The sequence below is a fragment of the Triticum dicoccoides genome, chromosome 7B (genome assembly GCF_002162155.2).
Source record: "Triticum dicoccoides isolate Atlit2015 ecotype Zavitan chromosome 7B, WEW_v2.0, whole genome shotgun sequence".
NCBI classification, from domain to species: domain Eukaryota; kingdom Viridiplantae; phylum Streptophyta; class Magnoliopsida; order Poales; family Poaceae; genus Triticum; species Triticum dicoccoides.
Genome location: NC_041393.1, coordinates 658,762,793 through 658,784,874, shown reverse-complemented (window position 1 = coordinate 658,784,874; position 22,082 = coordinate 658,762,793). Strand labels below are relative to the sequence as shown.

The window sequence follows — 22,082 nt, the reverse complement described above, 5'->3', positions numbered from 1 at the left end:
GCCCGATAGGACCAGCGCATCAGAACAGCAACCGCCGCCAATGAAGAGTAACGTAGACCGGAAGGATCCAACCTGAAGAAACACAAACATAGACGAACTACGACCAAATCCGAGAAAATCCATCAAGGATAGATCCGCCGGAGACACACCTCCACACGCCTATCGACGATACTAGACACACCACCGGAACAGGGGCTAGGCGGGGAAGACGTTATCCCATCTTCAGGGAGCCGCCCGCATCTCGTCTTTCTAAGCAGGACATAAACCCTAACAAAAACTTGAAGAAACATCTAAAAATGGAGCCCTCCCATCGGCAAGGGCTGGGATCCACCGCGCCGCCATGGCCCTAAGGCCACCGGAGACGAGGCGGGTCGGCGGCGGCGCGGGCAGGAGGCAAAGGAACCCTAAGCTTTTCTTGGGGAGGAGGCAAAGGTGGCAATGGATCTCACTATTGAAAATGATACTCCCTCTGTAAAAAAATATAAGATTGTTTAGATCAGTAATATAGTGATCTAAATAATCTTTATTTTTTATAGAAGGAGTAGTACGGTAAAACCAGTCCAAGCCAATAACGACTAAAAAAATTAACGAATTAGGGAAGGGGGACCCCCTCCCCCCAATCAAAACTAGTGTGCAACCATCAACATGTACATCCACGTTCCACCAAAGAAAGTGTCCTGCTATTACACTAGATCTTCCCTTCTCTGGGCGTGTTCCACTCCCAAAGCTCCTCGCTTTGGTTCCCCCTCCCTCTAACGGTCTTCTTCGGAGGCTTGGCTTTATTCCGGTGACCCTCGTTACTGCTCTCCCTCTCTCCATTTCTTCTTCTTGTTCTTTCCTTCCTAGTGTCATCTTGTGAAGCTACATGCATCACCGGCTCACCGGGAACATCATCCACGAGGTTGAGTAGCAGTTCTAGGTCTTCCACGACCTTCGACATGTCCGGCCTGCTCTTTGGGCTGCCACTCAGGCACTGGTATGCCACTAGGGCTGCCTTATGAGCTGCCGTGGTGGCATACTTACCCTCCAACGCAGGGTCCATGATTTTTCCTAGCTTTTCAGGGTCTTTGAGCCACGACCGCATGTGTTGGACTAGATGGTGCTCCCTACTAGGCCGGGTCTTGTCCACGGCTCGTCTTCCAGTGAGAATCTCCAGAAGAACGACACCAAAGCTGTAAACATCGCTTTTCGCTGTGAGGTGACCTAGAAAATAAAACCAAATGAACTGTTAGAAGTTGAAACTTTTTTGCATGCATGAGAGAGAGAGAGATAGAGAGAGAGAGTATACCAGTTAGGATGTACTCTGGTGCGGCGTAGCCATGGGTGCCCATGACACGTGTCGAGACATGGGTCTCGTCGCCTTCCGGTCCATCCTTCGCAAGGCCAAAATCAGATAGCTTCGCCTTGTAGTCCTGGAGGACAAAGTTCAGCCATTTCAGTACCACATCGCAATCATGTACCTACCGTGCACTAATGAGCTCCATCGACACAAACTCTGGAAAGTTGTTGGTTATGACGTACGGGTTCTAAACAGGCGGTAACGATGAAATTTGGTTAGAGTGCATTCTTTTGAATAGGCCTTCTCTCAACTTTCTAAAACAGGAGTCGTTGGGCGCGTAAATTAAACAACTGAATTGCTTTTTCGACAATAAAATGACTTGAGTGCTGTTTTGATGGGGCCTTCCAATTTGTTTCCTTTCTTATTGTCTATTTGTAAAGAAGAGAGTCTGCGTTGGTTACCTGAATTGATTAGTAATTGCATGTCTTAATCAGAAAAGCAAGCTTTGACAAATACAAGGGCTAAACAGCTTGATCAACGTTCTCGCTTTCTTTTAGTTATTCTTCTTGAGTTGAAAAGTCGTACGCATGCCCCCATGGAAAGTAGTCAGAAGCACACTACTAGTAGGACTAATTAATTAATATAATGCATACTACTCGCCCATATTTGTCAGTATATATGTGTGTTCACCAAGTCAAAATCCAGCTAATGCCTACCAACTTCAAGGTTTTCAGCTTTTGACGAGCTCGTCATTTGCGTGAAGCCCTTGGCATCAGAAAACGGGGTGGAAGCTAGCATCAGAATGACGTACCAACAATAATTGGGCATATATAATATAGTACTCCCTCCGTCCCCTAATATAAAAGCGTTTTTGTAGTGTCAAAAACGCTCTTATATTATGGAACGAGAGGGAGTATATGATATATGTGTACTAATTGGATTTAAATATATGAATGTATGAAATAAAATAAACTGTTCCCCGGCCAAAAACAAAATAAATTGTTAAGCAAAAATTCATTACCGGATCGAGTAAGATGTTGGATGCCTTGAAGTCGCGATATATGACGGGCTTCTCTGCGTCATGAAGGAAGGCGAGGCCCTTGGCGGCGCCCACCGCGATGTTCAGCCGGGTTGACCACGACAGAACAGGAGGAAACTCTGCCAAACAAGCACCAAATTCAGGGTCGGTGTGAAAGTTTGATATTTCTGCGACGCTTGTGTAGATATGCCAAGTTAGTTCGAATGCACATAGGCGTCATCACATCATGATTAGAGTCAATGCGCTCGATCTTTATTTATCGAGATGATGACTAATCATCACCACATCATGTACAACTATAGTAATATTTTGGTCATCATTCGGCATGAGTGGTTAGCTATCGTAAAACAACCGAACAATAATAATTTTGTAATGAAATAATCCAAACTGTGATGTGCAAGTGTGATCAGAGCGCAGTTTTTGTTGAGGTTCTTTTTAAGTTTTTGCAAACAGCTAAAAGTCTAGTTTAACTTAACTTGTGGCAGTTCCTCTGGTAAAAATCGACGTGAAGGTTGAAAGCTCGTTGTTGAAAAGAAAGGTCTGGGTCGACGGCAACAACTGGGCCTATCAGTTCCCACCCGCCCACAGGAAATGCACGCCTGTCGTCTGTTCTATAGAGGTCAGACGGAAGTTCAGATGGGCCAACGAAGTCAACAGGGTAGTAACGTCGGACTGGTCAACTAGCTCGTGTGTAAACCCTCAGAAGGAAGTTTTTCCTCTTCTTTCTGGTTAATTAGTCCTAGATTGATTGCTGAAAGCAGCTACATCCTTATCTGTATTTCCCGTAAAAAGGAGAGAAAGAACTCGCTGTAGAAGCAGCTATATATATAGCTACAGCTAGAATTCATGGAGTGGTAGTCAGCGGCCGGTGCTGACGTCGACGCTGGTAATATAATATGGCACACGCCACACGGCATGTGTACGCAGCTAGCTGTAGTTTTTAACGGCGGCATGCAGCACACGTTGCTGGAACGAGCGTGCACACACATCTTCCACCTAATGCAGGGAGAGTAGTTAATGAGAAGTGCTATGCACACGACATATTCTTGCACGATTCACAAACAAAGTTGAATCCAGCCAGACATGCATATGACTGAGAAGGCCACTAGCCGCTGGATCTTCACGTCGTGCACAGATCGGGCGCAAAAATCGTGCGTGGAGCAGTTTGGTTAGTTAATCAAGATCAATATACTTATGTCGGTCTTACTAAATGTAACATAGTCGTGCTCGTGGTTAAAGTAAAGAATGCTGATTGGAGTAGTTTAGCTATAGCTGCAATATGGATCTTCTTTTATTGAATTACTTTTTTAAACAGTTTTATTGAATTACTTGGTTTTTTATTTTGCGGGGCTTGAATTACTTGGTTGAAGTGCAGCATGCAATCAACATTTCTATTTGCAACGCATGTGCAAGTCTTCAATATATATAGTTGAAGTTTTAGCACTACTAAATACTAATTGGCAAATTAGCAACTAACAAAATACCATGAAAAATTATCGATCCGTCTTTCGGACGGATCATGCACACGGGCATGATCATGCACATGGGCATTTTAGTACTCTAAAAAAAAGTAAGTAATATAGACAAGTGAAACGAATAAGTAGGTTGCTTACTTTTGAAGAGATGGTTCTCGAGGCTGCCTTTGGCCATGTACTCGTAGACGAGCAGCCGGTTCTCGTCCTCGCAGCAGTAGCCGATGAGCTTCACGAGGTTCGTGTGCCGGAGCTGCCCAAGGAAGATCACCTCCGACTGCACCAAAGCAACCAGCACCAATCGGTCAAATCCATCCATGCATGGCTGTGTGCATCACACGTACACATCTACTAGGTTGTTAACGAGCAATGCTACACCTACTTAGTAATCAAACGTAAAGTAACCTAATGGCTTAGGTGGCTTTTTTCAGTTGGAGGAAATTATGAGAGGGGCCCCACCCAGTTGGAATAAGCGGGGCGGAGGGATTAATAGTTAGGCTAATTACGTAACTGTACGTAGACTTTTACGTAAGTGTAGCATTTTTGGTTGTTAACCCCATCACGCTACGCGGTGGGCACGCACGCACCAGCCACTCCTTATGGCCCTGGGCGCCCTGGGGGTCCCAGAGCTTGACGGCGATGGGCTGCGCCTTGAGCCCCGGCTTGACCTTGTCGTCGACGGCGCCCTTGTAGACGGGGCCGAACCCGCCCTCGCCCAGGAAGTTGTCGTCCAGGAAACCCTGCGTCGCCGCCTTGAGCTCCGCCACCGTGAACACGTGGAGGTTCGAGCCCACCAGCGACACCGACAGCTCCTGCTCCGACGCCGCGCTCATCACGTCCGTGAACGACAGCCGCTGCCCGGCCCCCGCTGCCGCCGACGACTCGCGCTTCCTCGGGCCAGGGCCGGGGCGGACCTGCTTCCCCGTCTTCCCGCCGCCCCCGCCCAGGCAGCTGCCCAGGAGGGAGCCCCACGCCGACCGCTGCTTCTTCTTGGACGCCCTCGGCATCCTGCTGGCAACGAAGCTTTTGCTTGACCTTGATTGTGAGTCGTGATCGACTTGATTGTGAGCTTCAAAGTGTTGGGTGGATCGGAAGATGGGATTGGATCGAGAGAGCCCACGCGAGGAGTATTTGTAGCAAGGAAGAAAATGCTAGCTGATGAGGAAGAGGAAGATGAAGAGCCCGTGTGGCCGGCCGTGTGGAGAGACGACCGTACGAGCCTTTTACTCACCTACCGCCGAATACATGGACGTCTTCTTCTAGTACTAGTTCGACTCTTGCCGCGTTGAGGCGTTTGACTTGCAGCTCGGGTGACATGTCGCTCCACTGACCGTTGACTCGTCAAAGCTACGGACCGGTGATGGTTAGAAATAAATGGGCTTGGCCCATTAATAATTTTTGATATCTTAAAGTGGCCCAAGGGAAAATTGCAAGTGATGGGTGGTGCTAAAGTTTAGTCTCATACCCCTAGTTGAGAAAGAGTTGGACCCTATATATATGTATACTAGCACAAATGCCCGTGCGTTGCAACGAAAGAAAAAGCCTCAATCTTAAAAACAAGGTTCAAGTCCCCACACAGGTACACGCCCACCATTTGAACACAGTGGAGAAGCACTAATAGCATAAACCGTGAATATGAAATATTAATAAAGCTTAATTTCCTGTTCAAGTTTAATAGTGCCAGAAAAAGTTACAAAGGCATGCATTGTTTTGTACATGGATTGATAGCTACAGAGTATCTACTGCTAGTGTGGATTTTGTAGCTTGAATTGTACCCTTCCTGCTTAGAATAAGAGATTTTTACTATGCCAAATCTCATTTCATGACATTAATAACAAAATTTCAAATTTTAAAACGTTATCCTACTGTAACAATTTTAAATTAAATTGATGAAATCTAACAGGCTAATATTTCTTTTAGGTGAGACCCTATATTCATTTTTTCTTAGGAATATTCAAAATCTCATTGTTAGTTTATTTAATTTTCTAAAATGAAATTTTATTTTTTATATGATCTTCCTTGGTCATTGTACCTGAAATATGACTATGTTTGTAGGAAAAATAAAACAAAAACTTAAATGTGTAGTTAATTTTATTTTATTTAGAAATATGAGCATACATGTTTTGATTGTTTGCACCTGATTATATTTTTTTGGAAAGATGTTTTGATTGTTTGCACATAATATTATTTTTTGGTAACAAAAAAAAGCCTCAAATGTGTAGTTAATTTTGTCATCCGCATGATTCTTCATGTCTCGATTAAACCATCAATTGTCTCCAGGTTCCAAAGTTATAAAGGAGGCACACTATAAGAAAGAAAAACAATAGAAAGAAAAAAAGCACAAATTTAACCATAGAAGAAAAAATGTTGCCACTATGCCTCTTCATCAAGGCGATTACCAGTTACAGTGAATACCCTTCTTTCAACGACTTCCCGGTACTCATGCCCGATTGATTCTCTCATTACCTGCATCAGAGGGAAACAACACTGAATAACACACATTATACTATTCTATGTTCAGAGATATCAGGCTGATAGCATACTATCAATAATCTACCACAATGGTTAAGAAACATTTGTGTAAAGTTACTCAAAGCCCATAAGACAATTGGCAAAAACATAGTTGAGTAGTATCTTTCTTTTACTTTCTAGAACATATAAGCATTAGCGAAGTAACTTGCACCCTGCTAGATGTTCAGAATTCCTATGGGTTCTAGCCTGGATGGCTCATAGACATGGCAAAGTAGAGTGGTTTCTCCCTGCTGCTGCTCTATGAAGGTATATCAAATCAAATAGCCGTAGTAGTAAACAGAAATAAGGACTGGTTTTAACTTTTTGTGTATGTATCTAAAGAAAAGATTAGAGGGAACATTTATTCACAGGCAGAGGAGGAAAATCATCACATACATGTCAATTTGGACATTTCCAGTTGAAAACAATACCTGAAAATCATCCATCTGTTCCTTCATTTTCTTTTTCGCTGCTCTGTAGAGAGAGAACAGAAAGCAGAGTGAACAAGGACTAATTCATGCAGGCAAGAAGAGACCGGAAACAAAAATTGATAGAAAATTAATTTACCCAATCCCTTGATCGCCGCAGAGCCCTTCCTGCATCCAGGTTTCTGCATGTTAGGTAAGTTCTGTAGCATAGCATAGGGGCAAGCAGCAAACCATAATCAGATACCGCTAGGAAAGAATAACAGACAAACATGAGCAAGGTTAAGTGAAAGCATACATACGCATCACGTGATCAGCTAAGACAACTATTTGCGTACCAATCAATGTAAAAAATACAACCTTTGTTCATTGTAGCAATGATACGGTGCCAGCTTAAAGTACTTTTACCAGAAAAGAAGACACATACCATCTCATATTTTCCAGAGCTCTGAAAGTAAAAAACCAACAGGTGCAAGAATCGGAACAGAGAATAGCATAATCCACACTTTTCTTTATAACTGCCCAAAGAATGGACCATCGAACACCTTCCGTGCACGCTCCAGATCACCTGCCCGCAGCCCCGGATCAGCGTGTTGAAGGAGTAGATGTCTAGGACGACGCTCTCGTTGACCCAGGGGTTGTGGATCCGCCTGGCCATGGCCCCATGGCTGCGCAGCAGTCCGGACCTGAGCCGCTGCATGCCGGTGGTCAATTGATCCCCGTCGACGACCCTGACGCAAGGATGAGCCACCTCGAGTTGAGCCGTCCTCCGCCTCCTCCACCGCCAGCACATGGACATGAACTCATGGTCGCATTAGTCCCTCTCATGGGCGACAGGATTGACGGGAGACACGGTGGTCGCGTGCCCGTGCGGCTTGACTCGTCGTTTGTGGTGGCATGACTCCCGCGTCCATCCTTCCAACGTCTCCTCCCCGACCTCGTCATACTCCCCGCCATCTTCCCCAAATCACGGCCTCCAGCAGCGCCATCTCCGGCTCCTTCCTTCGGAGCAGATGCAGCGGCGCCCACGAGCTCACGTTCGCGTTTAAGGCAAAATCGACCGGGTGGCCGGCAGATCCAACCATGGAAACCATGCGAGGGGATGGGGGTGGGGGTGGGGGAGTGGCGGCGGGGGTTGGGCTAGCAGCGCGCGGCGGCGGGGTCGTGGCAGGAGGCGGCGGCGTGATGGAGGCGGATATAGGATTGGGAGGCAGGGTCGTCAGGGTGTTTTTTTTATCTCGACCGTACCGGTTCGACTGACTTGTTTCAAGTACTGCGGGTCTAATTACCAAAATCACGTGAGGGTGAATCCGTGCTTTATTATTAACTAGGAAACATTTCCGTGCGTTGCTACGGGTTAGACGGGCAGTGGTTGTGGAGAGAAGGGTGCATGGTTGAGTGCATTTTTTCTTGAATTTAAAGAGCATTCTTCAAGAGTTTAGTACTAATTCAAAGTTTTTTTAAGTAAGAGCACGCATGATGTTTTTAGTCTGACTTTAATATGAAGTCTCAATTCACGGTTAGCTGTAGTTAGCTCTATTCTAGCTTTCTTTTGTTCTGCTTGCATATTTGTGTATTTCTGCCTTTTCCATGCACACTTTTTGATCTTCTATGTTGGTTTCATGTTTCAATATTTCTTCCTTCCTTGTGTTTTTTTTTTTGCAATTGGGGTGAATATTTAGTTACTTTTTAGTTGATAGGCTTCACGAAGCCTTTTCGGTGTTTCCTAATTTTCTTCATTGGTCATTCGTGCATACTGCTCTCTATCTCTTTTCCTTCTTTTTTTCCTTAGTATCCATGACTCGAGACTGCCATCAAAATTGCTTGCCTGCATGTATACTTTAAATAGAGCATATGTAGCTACTTATTAATAAATTTAATTCCGCTGGACATAAGTATATATGTTGTTTGCATGCTAGAGTATCATACTTTTCTTTGAGGTAATTTAGAAAGCGAAAACATGATATTAAAGTATGAGCAATGCTATATACATCATTTTTTTGTCCAACAGAGTTTAGTACGACGTTGTAGATTGGTTTGTAGATGCCATGTTCCCCGTATCACCTTCAAGATGACCATTTTCAGAGACATCAAACATGGCATCTTGTTCCTCATTCGGAACAACAACTTTATTGAGAACAACTAAAGACTTTGTGGCCATGACATGTAAATGCCTATGTTTTAACGTCGATGATTTATTTTGCACACTATAAATCGGGATAAGCAGCTCCAGAAGATAATTTACTTATTTAGTGGTTGAACCCCAACTCGGTGCACTCACGGCGCATCCACGCAAGCATATTTTGTAATTTTTTCATTTTTGTTCAGAGCTCCTCGAATGTTATTTGACCACAAAACTTTGTAAGTGCCCATAACATTTGTTGATGACCACTCCCCCAAAGTTTCAGAATTTTTTAAAATAATTTGCTATATTTTTTTGCATGGATGCATCGTGGTTACATCGAGTTGGGTGTATAAAAAACACTCTCTTATTTCATTGGGCGTCGAGACATATATGTTTCCACCATGTGTCCTGATCAAAAAAGCATCCCGTGCGAACGACGCGTGTCCTCTGGCTCACAGGCGGATGCTGCTACAGCTGCGACGGTGACCTGTTTGATACTTCGACGGCCAGGCACGATGACGACGGTTGCTGTTGCGAGGTTGCCGTGACGGCGGCCCTGATGATGCTCCGACGGTTGCTGTTGCGAGGTTGCCGTGACGGCGGCCCTGATGATGCTCCGACATGAGCTGCTGCTGGCATGCTGCAGAGGTGGGTGGATATGCCCTCGCTATCTTTATTTTCATCTGGAAGATGTCTCTCCTATTGGTCCATGTACGCCGGAGGCTGCTTGCAAATTTGAATTCAATGGCGTATATAAATTGGTATGATGGTACATAACAAAGCGAGGTGGTACTATTTGATGACAGTTTGAATCAGTTTTTGTACGCAATAATGACCTGGCTCGGTTGGACATAGCCATCAAGGATGTAACAGAAGTCGAGGAGAGTTTGATTCCTAGAACCAGTGATTTTTTTTTGTTGCCTCTCTCTGAATTGCCTGGGCCGGCACTGCAGCAGGTCGGCTGCCGTGTCTCGTCTGGATTCTACGGGCTGAGAGCCGACGGACGAACAACCGATCAATCTTTTCCCTATCTTTATCTTTACCTTATTTACTAATAAAGCAAATAGTGCTTCTGCCCGTCCGTCATTAAAAATGCCCTTGAAGTTGGCAATAATTACCCACCAATGCCACCTGTAAGTGGCAAAAACGATTCGTTTTTAATTTCTAATATCGCTCCAGGATTCTGTTATTAAAGGTGGATACGATATAATAGCACCAATGCATGAGCAGCGCGATGGCTGAGGCAACGATGCTCCACACAGGAGACCAGGGTTCAATCCCTGGTTCTCACGCTTTTTCTCTTTCTTTTTACCAAGCGCAGTAATGGGCCAGCCCATGTGCGGGTCGTGGCGCCCCCTGTTTTCTATATCTTTTTTTTATTTCTATTTTGTTTTTTCCCTAAAAATAAATTTCGGATTGATGGCGCCCCCTATTTTTTATTTCTTTTTACTTTTTTATTTCTGTTTTGGTTTTTTATCTCAAAATTAATTTCGGATTTCCAAAATATCAAACAATTGCGAGTTCTGAAAAAAAGTAGGAAAATGGTAAACTGTTTGTGAATTTAAAAAATATTCTAAAAATCAAAAAATGTTCATGACTTAAAAAATTGCTCACAAATTATAAACAAATCACGATTTCTAATGATTTCATGAAATAAAAAATGTTCATGATTTTTTTAAATGAGCCAATATTCAAAGCATATTCAGGAATTTAAAAATCATGTCCATCAGCTTTTAGAAAATGTTCACAAAAATTAAAACACATCCGTAAATAATGAACAAAACTAATTGTAGGTTCCATAAAGGTTTTATTAGGAGATCTATATAGCTCGTTTTATGATTTTATTTAGTCCTTCGCGTTGGGTAAAAAAGGGTTTCCGTGTTTTGTACAACGCTGAACCCAACAAAATTGACATAACTTTCTAAGGGTTTGTTTTTGTAAGCTATATTAAAATGACTAAATGTCTATTTTGCTTCCATACACAGTTATGCTTATTTTCATATCACAATAGTGGTTATGGTAAACACCGCTACGCTAAGTCCAGACGAGACACTTTATTTATCAGTATAGCTCATGCAGGGTCCGTCAATGCAGTTTGCTCAGCCACAAAATATTTTGTTGTGACGCCTTAAAAAATCAAGTCTTGATGAGCATCATATTGTTCGTTTTTGAAATTACATTTTAAAAGTGTCTTATCGCATCATGACATGATTTGTATATACTTTGTGAATTTGATTCATACTTTTTTATATCTACCACACATGTATAACTTGATAGTTTTTTTCCGTTGCAAGGCACGGGCATTTCCAAAAATGTTCGCTAAATCAAAAAAAGTTCGTCAAATTCAATAACTATTCCACCCAATTTCTAAATATTTTCATCGATTATAGAATGTTTGCCAGTTCAGAAAAATTGCTTAAAAATGTTCACAATTTCTAAAAAATGTTTGTAAATAGCAAAAAATATTCATAAATTGAAAAAATGTTCTTGATTGTAGAAAATGTTCAGAAATTTGTAATAGTATGTTGTTTGCGATTTCAAATATGTGATGAGTTTAACAAATTGTTCATAATTTCAAAATGTTCATGATTTCGAGAAATTGAGAGAGATATTGTATCTCGGTGATGCAACGAAATGTGATCATGACCATTTAAAATTATGAATTTTTTTCTCCCGTTGCAACGCACGGGCCCTTTTGCTATAATAATAAAGCAAATTGGGTTTCTTTCGTCCGTCATGGCATGTTTTTAGAAAAGTCCCTCTATTTCAGAGAATTCAACCTGCAGTCCTGTTTTAAGTTAAAACGAATCGTTATTTTCGTATTTTACACAAAAGTCCATGTTTTTTCTTGAAATCAACCCGCTGTCCGGATTTAAGTCACACCCGAACCGTTATTTTACATTTTTCGAAACCCCCCTGATGTTTTAGGTAATTCATCCGCGGATCATATTTAAGTCAAACAAATGCTTTTTAAAATTATCAATATCTTTTAAACCGTAACTCCGATTTGAACATATTATATATGAAATTTGATTAGAAAAATATGTAGAATATGAATATGAGATTATTTTTACCAATTAATTATTTTTAAATATTGTTTTGGAATATATATTTGAGTCAAACCAAATGATTTTCTAAATTATTTGTATCTTTTAAACCGTAACTTTGATTTTAACATATTATATATGAAATTTTATTAGAAAAATGTGTGGAATCTAAATGTGTGGAAGCAAACTTATAATTTATAGGGCAAAATCCATTTTTTCATAATGGCGGCGATCCTGATTGCAAATAAACACCCCACTATAACTATATACAGAAAATAAAACATCGATTACTACACATGCATACCTCTGAAAAATGTCGCAAGTAAAACAACAGATTTCTCATCGCGCGCGCGCGAGAGAGAGAGAGAGAGAGAGAGAGAGAGAGAGAGAGGGAGAGGGAGGAGAGAGGGATGAACACCTCAGCAAAATCAGGATTAGACATCAAATTGAAGATAAATTTGTTAGAGACACCAATAAATAAGGACATGCATGACAAGAAATAAAAAGACTAAATAAAGATGGGATGTCCGCTATAAAATAAATAAAAGAAAAATGTAGAGGAGATCCGATAAAGATGGGATGTTGCGGTATTCTCCTATATATAAGATGAAAAAAAGAGGACGTGCATGAAAAAAGTAAAAAGAAGGCATGCATGACAAAAAATAAAATAGAAGGCAAGTTTGATAAGAAATAAATGGTGATGAAACAGGGACCAATACCTATGACATGTATGAAAGAAATAGTGGTGAAATAAGGGGCACAAGTACCTGCGTCAACATGAGACCATAAAAAATGTTCTTTTCCAGACAAAAAAAAATCTCTTTTTAAGATTAAAAAATCATGTATCTTTTTAACAACCTTTTTAACTCTTCATATATTTAAGAAATAGCTACATATTCTCAGATTATAGAATATTTTTTGTAAATTAAGAGTGTTTGCCATTTTTTCTCCCGATGCAACGCACGGGCCTTTTTGCTAGTACTAATAAAGCACGGATCGCTTCTGCCCGTCCGTCGTCGGTGTTTTTGCGAAAAAGCCCCTCTGTTTCTTTGAAATAAACCCGCAGTCCTGTTTAAGTGGATCTGATAAAACCGTTTTGACAAAAAACACCCTGCCGCATTTGCCCGTGTCCGCCGCCGCCGACCGCAACCAGCGCCTCCACGCGCGGGCGGCTCGCGCCCGTGCCTCCCTGCCGCCCCGCGCCGCCGCCCACCGGAGCTCCGCTACCGGACCAACGCGCCGCCATGCCCTCCTCTCCTTCTTCCTTCCCCTCCCTTTTGTTCTATTTCTCACATCCCCCTCTCTCTCTCCTTCGCAGGAAGCGGAAGCCATGGCCCTGGACCTCCATGCCAGATCGCCGCCCCGCCCCGGCCGGCCATCGGAGCGCCGCCGCCGGACCAACGCGCCGCCCTGCCCTCCTCTCCTTCTTCCCTCCCTTCCTCTGGTTCTATTTCTCACATCCCTCTCCCCCCCCTTCACAGGAAGCGGAAGCCATGGTCGTTGGATCTCCATGCCGGACCGCCACCCCACGCCGGCCGGCTACCGGAGCACCGCCTCCGGACCAACGCGGGTTGCCGCGCTGGACCGCAAGCGGATGCACTGGTTGTGCTCGACGGAGATGGGCCCTGTATGCGTGCCCCCGCAGCCTGGACGAAACTCCAGCGAGGCCATGAGCTCCCGATTCCCAACCCGGGCGTAGGAGCGTACGGGAGCGCAGTCGTGGATCCTGCGCGTCCTAGGTCCGCCGAGGCCACGGGCTCCCAAGCCGGGCATAGGTGCGTACTGGAGCAACGCCCGCCTGGGCGAGGTCCTCCTGCTTCTGGAGGAGGCGAACAAGCCGAGCCAAGCCATGAGGCGCCCGTGGCCAACACAGTGTATCTTTCAATTGAACTATCTGATGTTTTTTCTACGTATCTGTGTCATTGACCATTGTCTAGAGTGTGATTTCACACGTTTGTTTTCAGCCAATCATCTATGAAGTGCGACCTTTCATGCTTGAATTCTACAATATCCACTGATGAATTTCATGCTTTTAGTGAACCTCAACAAATTCATGGAAAACGTATTTAATTTTGCTCATCTGATTCGCTTTGCTGCATTATTAGTATGCCTGCTAGACTCCAAATTCAAACCTATAGCCTATAATAAACCCCAGTTTTTTTAATCAAGTTTAAACATTTCAGTTCCGTTTTTGGGTTGGAATTTATCAGTGGCCATGTAAGACTGGAAATTGCTCACGACGTGTTCCTTAATGTATATTGTGCCAATAGCTATTAAACCTTCGATATGCTGGAGGGTGATGAGGTGACATGGAGCTAAACATAGATTGAAGATTCTGTCATGAGTTCCTCAGAGAAGATAGAACAAATGAGTATGGAGATCCAGCTGTTGAAGACGCCGAGGGACAAGAACATTCAGGAGTTGTTCGCCTAATGGGTTGGTGAGAACAAGAATACCGTTAACATCATCACAGAGCCCTGCACATCTCGCATGCGAGGCAGTATGTCCCTTTTTCTTTAGCACAACTCATATGTCTCTTCCTACCGGGGAGCGTTCGTAATACTTCGCCTGTTTCTATTATGGATTACCCATTTTGTTTACAAGTTGACGTACTTATTAATTTGGTGTCGTATTAACTACACCGGAGTCTGTTCTTGTGCAAAGGAAATTAGATTGGGATTGGCCGCACATCTTAAATGCATCTAGAAAATTAACCACAGATAGATTTCACTCTTATCGCCCTTCTATTCAATACATTTTGATTGCTGAAATTTGAAACAATGACCAGGTTCTGTAGGAAGCACAAGAAAGTGGGTATGAAAGCTATGAGACGATGGCCAATACAGATATTGACAGGGCTGGAATATCATTAGAGTCCGGCGCCAACGAATATACATAGCGACTTAAAGTGTGACAATATATTCATAAATAGTCCTGATGGAACAGTGAAGATCGGCGACTATATGGTCTGGCGACATTATTGCATCAATGGAAAAAGCAAAGTGTCAAAGGTGTGTGACATTGTGTTTTTCTGACAGCTACGGATCTGTGAAAATATACCTATTCTATTTACTGTGGATACACTCTCAGGTTACTTTGTTTAAAAATTTATTTTAGTCGTGTACTAACAACCATTGTGTTAAAATGCAGGCGCATTAGACTTTATGGCACTAGAACGCTTCACTGGCAATACAATGAGTTGCTTGGGTATTCCAATCCCCTTCGCAGCCTCTTCTGTCAATCCAGCAGCACACCGCTGCCCTTCGCATCCTCCCTACATCACTGCAACTGGGCCGTGCTCACATCGTCTGCGGTCACATGCGCAATCTCTGCGCTCGACGCTGCCTCCACCGAGATTCATTGCAAGGTCTGTTCATAGCCACGGTTCCTGCTCCGTACCATTGTTGATGCTCCTGTTAATGGATAAGTGTCCAACAAAATTACCTGCAGGGTGCCTGAAACGCCCACTGCTGGGTACATGCATACAACAATTATGCCATGTCTTCCCTATTCGATCGGTCGCACATGTATGTTTCTTTTCCTTCTTTGTTTAGTTTTAAAGAAAAGATTAATTTCTGAACTCACCATATTTTTATACTATATATAAGCATGGATGACTAGAATAGTTGATTGTCAGTTCACTTATATTTCTCCTATGGAAAGGAGCATCAGTTTTACGCATGCTTCCCGGGTCCTTGGTGAGAGGCCTCTGTGATGTTATTCTTTTAGGTAAGCTTTACTCAGGTTGCTACTCATGTCACAGTGTCTGTAATTTAGCTAGAGTCAGGTTCAGAGTTATTGACTGAATTTTTGGGGCACAACCATCAAGCAACCTGAGTAAAGCTTACCTAAGCCAATGATTTTGTTCTTTTAGCTAGAGCCAGGTTCAGAGTTGTTCACTCTGGATTTTTTGGGCACAACCATCAAGCAAGCTAGCACGTATTGTTTAACTGAAGCAAAGGGCAACTAAGCTATGAATGCTTCATTCTTTGTTCTACACAAATGCAGCTACTATTTGTATTTGATCTGAGAAAAGGTGCAACCAATTGAAGTTATTTTGAAGAATCTGCACCTGAGTATATATATGTTCTGATTTTATAGCCTGCAGAGTCTGTAGAGTAAAGTTTGTACATTTTGTGAATCGCTTTGTTCCGCTTTCCCTTGGTGTATAGTCTATACTGTATCAGATTATTTACTATGTGCAGATTTGTTTGTGCCATTGCCGATCATGTACTTCTTTCTGTGCTTGGAAGCATAGTCTCATCGTATCCCCTAGATCTGTATAAGTATATTTAGCTCACATACACTTGGCATTTGTTCTTCAAAAGGCGATGTCCTCGATGCTGGACTCCTGGTAACAGTTTATTACATGTTATTTCTTTTTTTGGTGAGTCTTTTCTTGAGATTTAGGATTATGGAGTTAACGGGTGTTACTTTTGACCTGCTAATACAGCTGCGTTAAACTTTTTGCTCTTCGAAAGCAACTATGTAAGTCTGACGCTAACATAATGTTTACTGCTAAAATACTTCAGTAGGTATAACTTAGAGTCAGGAACACAAGTAGAATTTCATAGAAATCTGTCTAGCTCCTGTAGATGAAAGACTTCCTGCAAGTGAGCTCTTGAATAACTCTTACCTCCAGGAAGATGAGGTCTATTCCAGCGCCTTCAATTTCAGTCTCTCTGGTCTCAAGTGTGACTGAAGATGGGTGGCAATCTGCAAGTTTCGTGCTTTGGAAGGGTGAATTCTTACTGAAAAATCATATGTATCTTACCGACCATATTAATTTATTGCTAAGGTTTACTCATACTAGTGGTAAATATAGCACTGAAGAAACTTTTAAATCAAACTTTACTTCAGTCTTTAATGACACTATGAATTATTTCAGGCTGTTTAAAGAATGCCGAGTTGTCAAGCGAGGAAATGCAGTGGCTGGCGTTGCCGGGCATGGGACGACGTCTCTAGGCTCCTGCCCGAGGCAAGCCTCTCCGGCCTCCTCGGATGCCCTCTAGGAACTGGCACTGCGTATGATGGTCTCCTCACCTAGCACCTAGGTTGACCTAGCCACCGCCATCGAAGCGGAGAGTTGACAACATATGTATGATTGTTGGACGTGTCAGTCCTGCCATTGACATGTTCAAAACTATGAATTGAGTGATTACAAATATGCTTTGATCAATGAAATGAAAGGATGTTCTGTTACATCTTGTTGTGCAGATATAGGGCTTGAATTATTTTCGATCGTATCATCTTGGCCCTATAATAAAAAAGCGAGTGTGGGAGTGCGCGACCAGTTGCTACCAGTATCAAGGTGCACTTGATGTGTAGTTATCAGTCAATGAGAACCATAGAAAAATGGAGGCATAGACTCTAGGAGTATATATCCGCTCCCTAAAAAAGGGTGTGCTATATATTGAATGGTTCAATATAGGTCAGTGAGTTTGAGGCAACAAAAAGCTTTAGAGCTAAAATCAATAGGAAAGGGTATTTGTTTCTTAAGATGTTTTTTTGATAAATGTAAAAAAATTTGAATTAGTTAGTTAGTAATAAGAGAGAAAAGGAGACCATGACTTGATTGTCTATTTATCCTTGCTCCATATTCGAAGTTTCTGCCAGCTGCTGTCGTCAACCTACCCTTGCATGCCATCTACTTCCAATTCACTTTTGCGGGAGGTGCATGCCCGACCGTCGACATTGATGCATCCTCTCACTCAACATCGTGTCTCCGCAGGATGGAGCTTAGATCGGTGAACCGCATAATGGTCAACAAAGAGGCAAAAAGTAGATGATTTTGACGCTTTCGATGGTGCATGCGGAGATATTTTTCACCTTTTGCCTATAGCAACACACGGGTCTTCTGCTAGATGAGACTAGGGCGAAGCCCACCGTCATTATAAATTTTCATAATTACAAGTCGGTGTAGGAAGGGGCTCATGAAAGCCGCGTGCTAGAGTGTGATGACCAATCCCCGGTTCGGCCGTTGGCACCCATCAACAATGCACAACAGATCAGACTTTGAGTGACCCTCCACAACCCAAGTCCTTGATCCCGCTCATGGTAGTGAAGCACTGCGATGGCCGCCAATGACACCCTACTCAGGGTGCTACTTTCCACGACGGCCTCCATGTTGTCACTGTAGCGGGATGCGTGAGACCAAGTGTAGGGAATAGCTTGCGGAGAGCGATCCTCATGTCCAGCTCGACAAGATTAGTTTTTAATGTTTTAAACATTCCATTGTGATTGCACGTTAATGACATGTGTGTCGCAATGGCTGGGATTGACGAAGTCGAGACATGTTGTGATTAGAGGACACTGCGGTAATCGCCGGTGGTGAGGGACTAAGAAAAGTGGTGACACGGTGTCGGTGAGGGACTAAGACAAGTGGTGACACGGGTGGGACACCGTATTGAAATAGAAGATGTTGAATTGTGGGGGTCTTGAGCCGTATTTATCGGGCCCGTTGCAACGCACGGGCATGTTTACTAGTGATAATATATATACGGACGTGCATTTATAAATAGTACCATCTCGGATAGCGAAAATAATATAGATGAAAAAAACTGAAAGCGTATTATGACATAAAAAGAAAACGCATTGTGACGGTGAACCCACGGAGTCAATCCGTGCTTTATTATTACTAGCACAACCGCCCGTGCGTTGCATCGGGTGAAAAAAAAAACCCACACTTCCCTAATCCAATTGCTCAAGACCCCCTCTCATTCCACGACACAACGCCAGGCATGATGGGATGAATAAACTCTTTGAAATCGGCTGCCATGAAAATATATATTGTAGAAAAAATATGCATGTATTTCGGTTTTCAGTTCATTTGTATTCGCCCCACAGGTATGTCACAAAAGCTTTAGTTGGTGCGGTGGCTAGCTTGTCGGGTGAATAAAGTGGAGGTCCACAGTTTGAATCCCAGGTGGCTCGCTTTTTTCTTTTTATGCATTTGTCGCCCGACCTCTCGCGCGAGGTCAATCCAAATGGGCCGGCCCAGTCGCTCGATTCCTATGCGAACGGACGTCTTTTTGACGCAGAATGCGTCAAAAGCAAATCCTATTTGGCGCTACAGGCGCCCGTTAACGTGTATTCTGCAAACGGGCACCTGCAGCACCCCGTATTGGGCCGGCCCGTTACTGCGTACTCTATTCCGCAAGAAAGAAGGGAGCCGTCGTTGCGACTCGAACCACAGACCTGTTGGATTGATGTTTGATAGTATAACCACCACGACACACAATATGATCTGATAATATTCAACTCTTTCTTTTTATGCATTTGTCACCCGACCTCTGCGCAAGGTCAATCCAAATTGGTCGGCCCAGTCGCGCGATTCCTATGCGAACAGACGTCTTTTTGACGCAGAATGCGTCAAAGGCAAATCCTATTTGGCGCTGCAGGCGCCTGTTAACGTGTATTCTGCAAACGGGCGCCTGCAGCACCCCGTACTGGGCCGGCCCGTTACTGCATACTCTATTCCGCAAAAAAGAAGGGAGCCGTCGTTGCAACTCGAACCACAGACCTGCCGGATAGATGTTCGATAGTATAACCACCACGAGACACAATACGATCTGATAATATTCAACTCTTGCTTTGCTTTATTCGTTTCTTTTCTTTTTTTCCTTTTTTCTTTTCTTTTTTACATTTTTTGTTTCTTCTTCTTCCTGGTTTCTTTCCCTCACTGACTTCGTTTTTTTCTTAAATACGTGAACATTCTCAAATTCAATGATTTTTCTAAAATTGATGAACTTTTCTTTCAAATCTATGAACTTTTAATAATTTTTGTGAATTACTTTTAAAAATTGATTATTTTGTTTCAAAATCGATGAATCCTTTTCAAAATCTTTGAACTTTTTTCAAATTCAATGAACTTTTTTTCAAATTGGATGAACTTTTTTTGCAAATTGATGAAATTTTTTTCAAATTTTTGATGAACATTTTTTAATTTTTTGTGAACTACTTTCTTAAGTTGATGAACTTTTTTCAAATTGGTGAATTTTTTTTTTCAAATTTTGATGAACTTTTTTAAATTTTTTGTGAACTATTTTTGTAAATTGACGAACTTTGTTTTTAAAATCATTGGGCTTCTCTTGAATAGGGCGATGTTTTTATGCATGTTCATGAACTTTTTCTGAAATTTATGAGGTTTCATTTTTCTTTAAAAAAATCATATGTTCTCTAAAAAAAAAATGGGCCGGCCCTAGTGGTTAGCTGAACACACGTAGGTAGAGCAGGTAGCGAGTTCTTTATATGGGTACAATATGCGAAGTATTCAATAGTGTTGTTTTCGTATCCTACAACACACAGTGGCCTTTGGCGCGGTGGTTGTTGTGCGGGGAGAAGCAAGTTTAACAAAACCATGTGGGTTCGAATCCCAGCTCTAGTGTATATTTTCCATGGTTAATTTTCCTTTTCACTTCTACTTTTAGAAGTAGCTGCTGGGCCGGCCCGTTAGGCTGCGCGCGCGAGCGCCAAAAGGGCTAACCGACGCTTAATGTGCCGAGTAGGAGCTCCCTGTGTCAAATACGTGCTCGCGTGATTCCCTGAATTAGTACCACCTCGCTTATATATTTTAAATTCAAACTGAAAGCGTAAATTCATAGAAAGAAAGCGTATTGTGACGGTGAACCCGAAGATCCAATCCGTACTTTATTATTAGGGAGAGACTAGCAAAATATGCCCGTGCGTTGCAATGGGAGAAACAGATCCTTGCACATCCCTACTAACCCATATGCATTACCACTTCTTCCCTTCGCCACCATTGTTGATGATGGTCTTGTTGTGCGCATAATCATACAGAACATGATCAATCCAAGGTGATGAGCTTGGTCATCATACTCTAGCACGTCGTATCGAGAGCCCCTTTTTCGTGCCAACTTGTAATTATGCGGACTTGTAATGATGGTAGGTTCTTGTCTCAACTACACTTGGTGCATGCACCATCACCACACCCATGCTCCCTAGCATAACATGTGTGCTTTGCAACGGAGAAAACACCGGTTCGTATGATCCACAATTGGTCGGGTCAAGGAACTGTGCCGCTGCATAGTTAGCATTAAATTTAGGGATAATGGATTGTATTTCTTAAAAAACCAACGGGAGAGAGACTTTATGTGTCCATATAAACGTTCATCAATGCGTTTTTACCATGTGTGTCCTAATCTGTGTATATATGTTAGTCCAACATTGTCTAATTCTTAGGGCATCTCCAACGCTAACATGTATATATGTGCGGCAAATGTCCGTTTTTTTATCCAGACAGAGATCCGGACACAGATACGAAAGCATGCAATCCAACGCTGGTCGCAAACTTCAGGTTTCTCGTATATTTAATCAAACACTTGTTGTGCGGCGTGCGGCGGAGGCCGGCAAGATCGGGCCCAGTCACGCGCGCGGCCACGGAGGCAAGCGAGCCAAGCTCGACCACACCCCCGTACCCTCCCGCTCATCTGCCAAGTCGTCGTCGCTCCCCTTTTTTCCGTCGCTCAAGCTCCAGCACTCCAGCACCGACGGCCACTCTGTCTCTGCATGTATGTATGTGTGAGCCTTCCTCCTCAGAGATGTTTTTCGATTAATGATGCATATATGCTGCAGGTCTCGTCTTTTTTCCTGCTTTGGCTTGTTTGATTCATGCAATTTGAGAAACGTATTTAAGTTGCTAAGATATGATCTAAAAGAGCAGGGTGGGACTATTGATTAAAAAAAGAGTACAAAATTTTATCACATGGAGCAACTATTTTGGTAACGGCCCATAACAGAAATATAAATTCTGGCCCATGAGACTTACCAAGCTCCAGACCACGTACGACACGGACGACGAGCGTATGGAACTTTTCATGGTAGATGTGAAAAGTACCACCTCGGATATGTTTTAAATTTAAACTGAAAGCGTAAATTCACGGAAAGAAAACGTATTGTAACGGTGAACTCGGAGACCCAATCCGTGCTTTATTATTAGGGAGAGATTAGGGAGATGTATATATATATACACACACACACACACCACTCCTCCACCCCCGACCAGAGCCGGCGCCCCATCCCACCACGACCTTCCCCGTCGCCCACCACCACCACCTTCCCCCAGCCCCGCACACCACCACCACCTTCCCCGCTGCCCACCACCACCACCTTCCCCGCTGCCCACCACCACCACCTGCCTCCTACCCACCCCACCACCACATTCC

The 22,082-nt window shown here is 43.1% G+C and overlaps 1 protein-coding gene and 1 long non-coding RNA gene across 2 annotated transcripts; one reads left to right on the top strand and one right to left on the bottom strand.

The window, feature by feature from the left end:
- Positions 1 to 552: 552 nt before the first annotated feature.
- On the bottom strand, positions 553 to 5,003 carry LOC119335197 (serine/threonine-protein kinase RIPK-like). The gene is made up of 5 exons (XM_037607363.1): positions 4,378 to 5,003; positions 3,932 to 4,067; positions 2,301 to 2,437; positions 1,289 to 1,412; positions 553 to 1,203 (listed from the first exon to the last, which is right to left on the bottom strand). The coding sequence occupies exons 1-5, from the start codon at positions 4,795 to 4,797 to the stop codon at positions 689 to 691; spliced, it is 1,332 nt and encodes a 443-aa protein (XP_037463260.1). The 5' UTR covers positions 4,798 to 5,003; the 3' UTR covers positions 553 to 688.
- Positions 5,004 to 14,359: 9,356 nt separating this feature from the next.
- Positions 14,360 to 15,164, top strand: LOC119341465. The gene is made up of 3 exons (XR_005165109.1): positions 14,360 to 14,398; positions 14,687 to 14,909; positions 15,049 to 15,164. It is a non-coding gene; the product is annotated as an uncharacterized LOC119341465 (long non-coding RNA).
- The last annotated feature ends 6,918 nt before the right edge of the window (positions 15,165 to 22,082 follow it).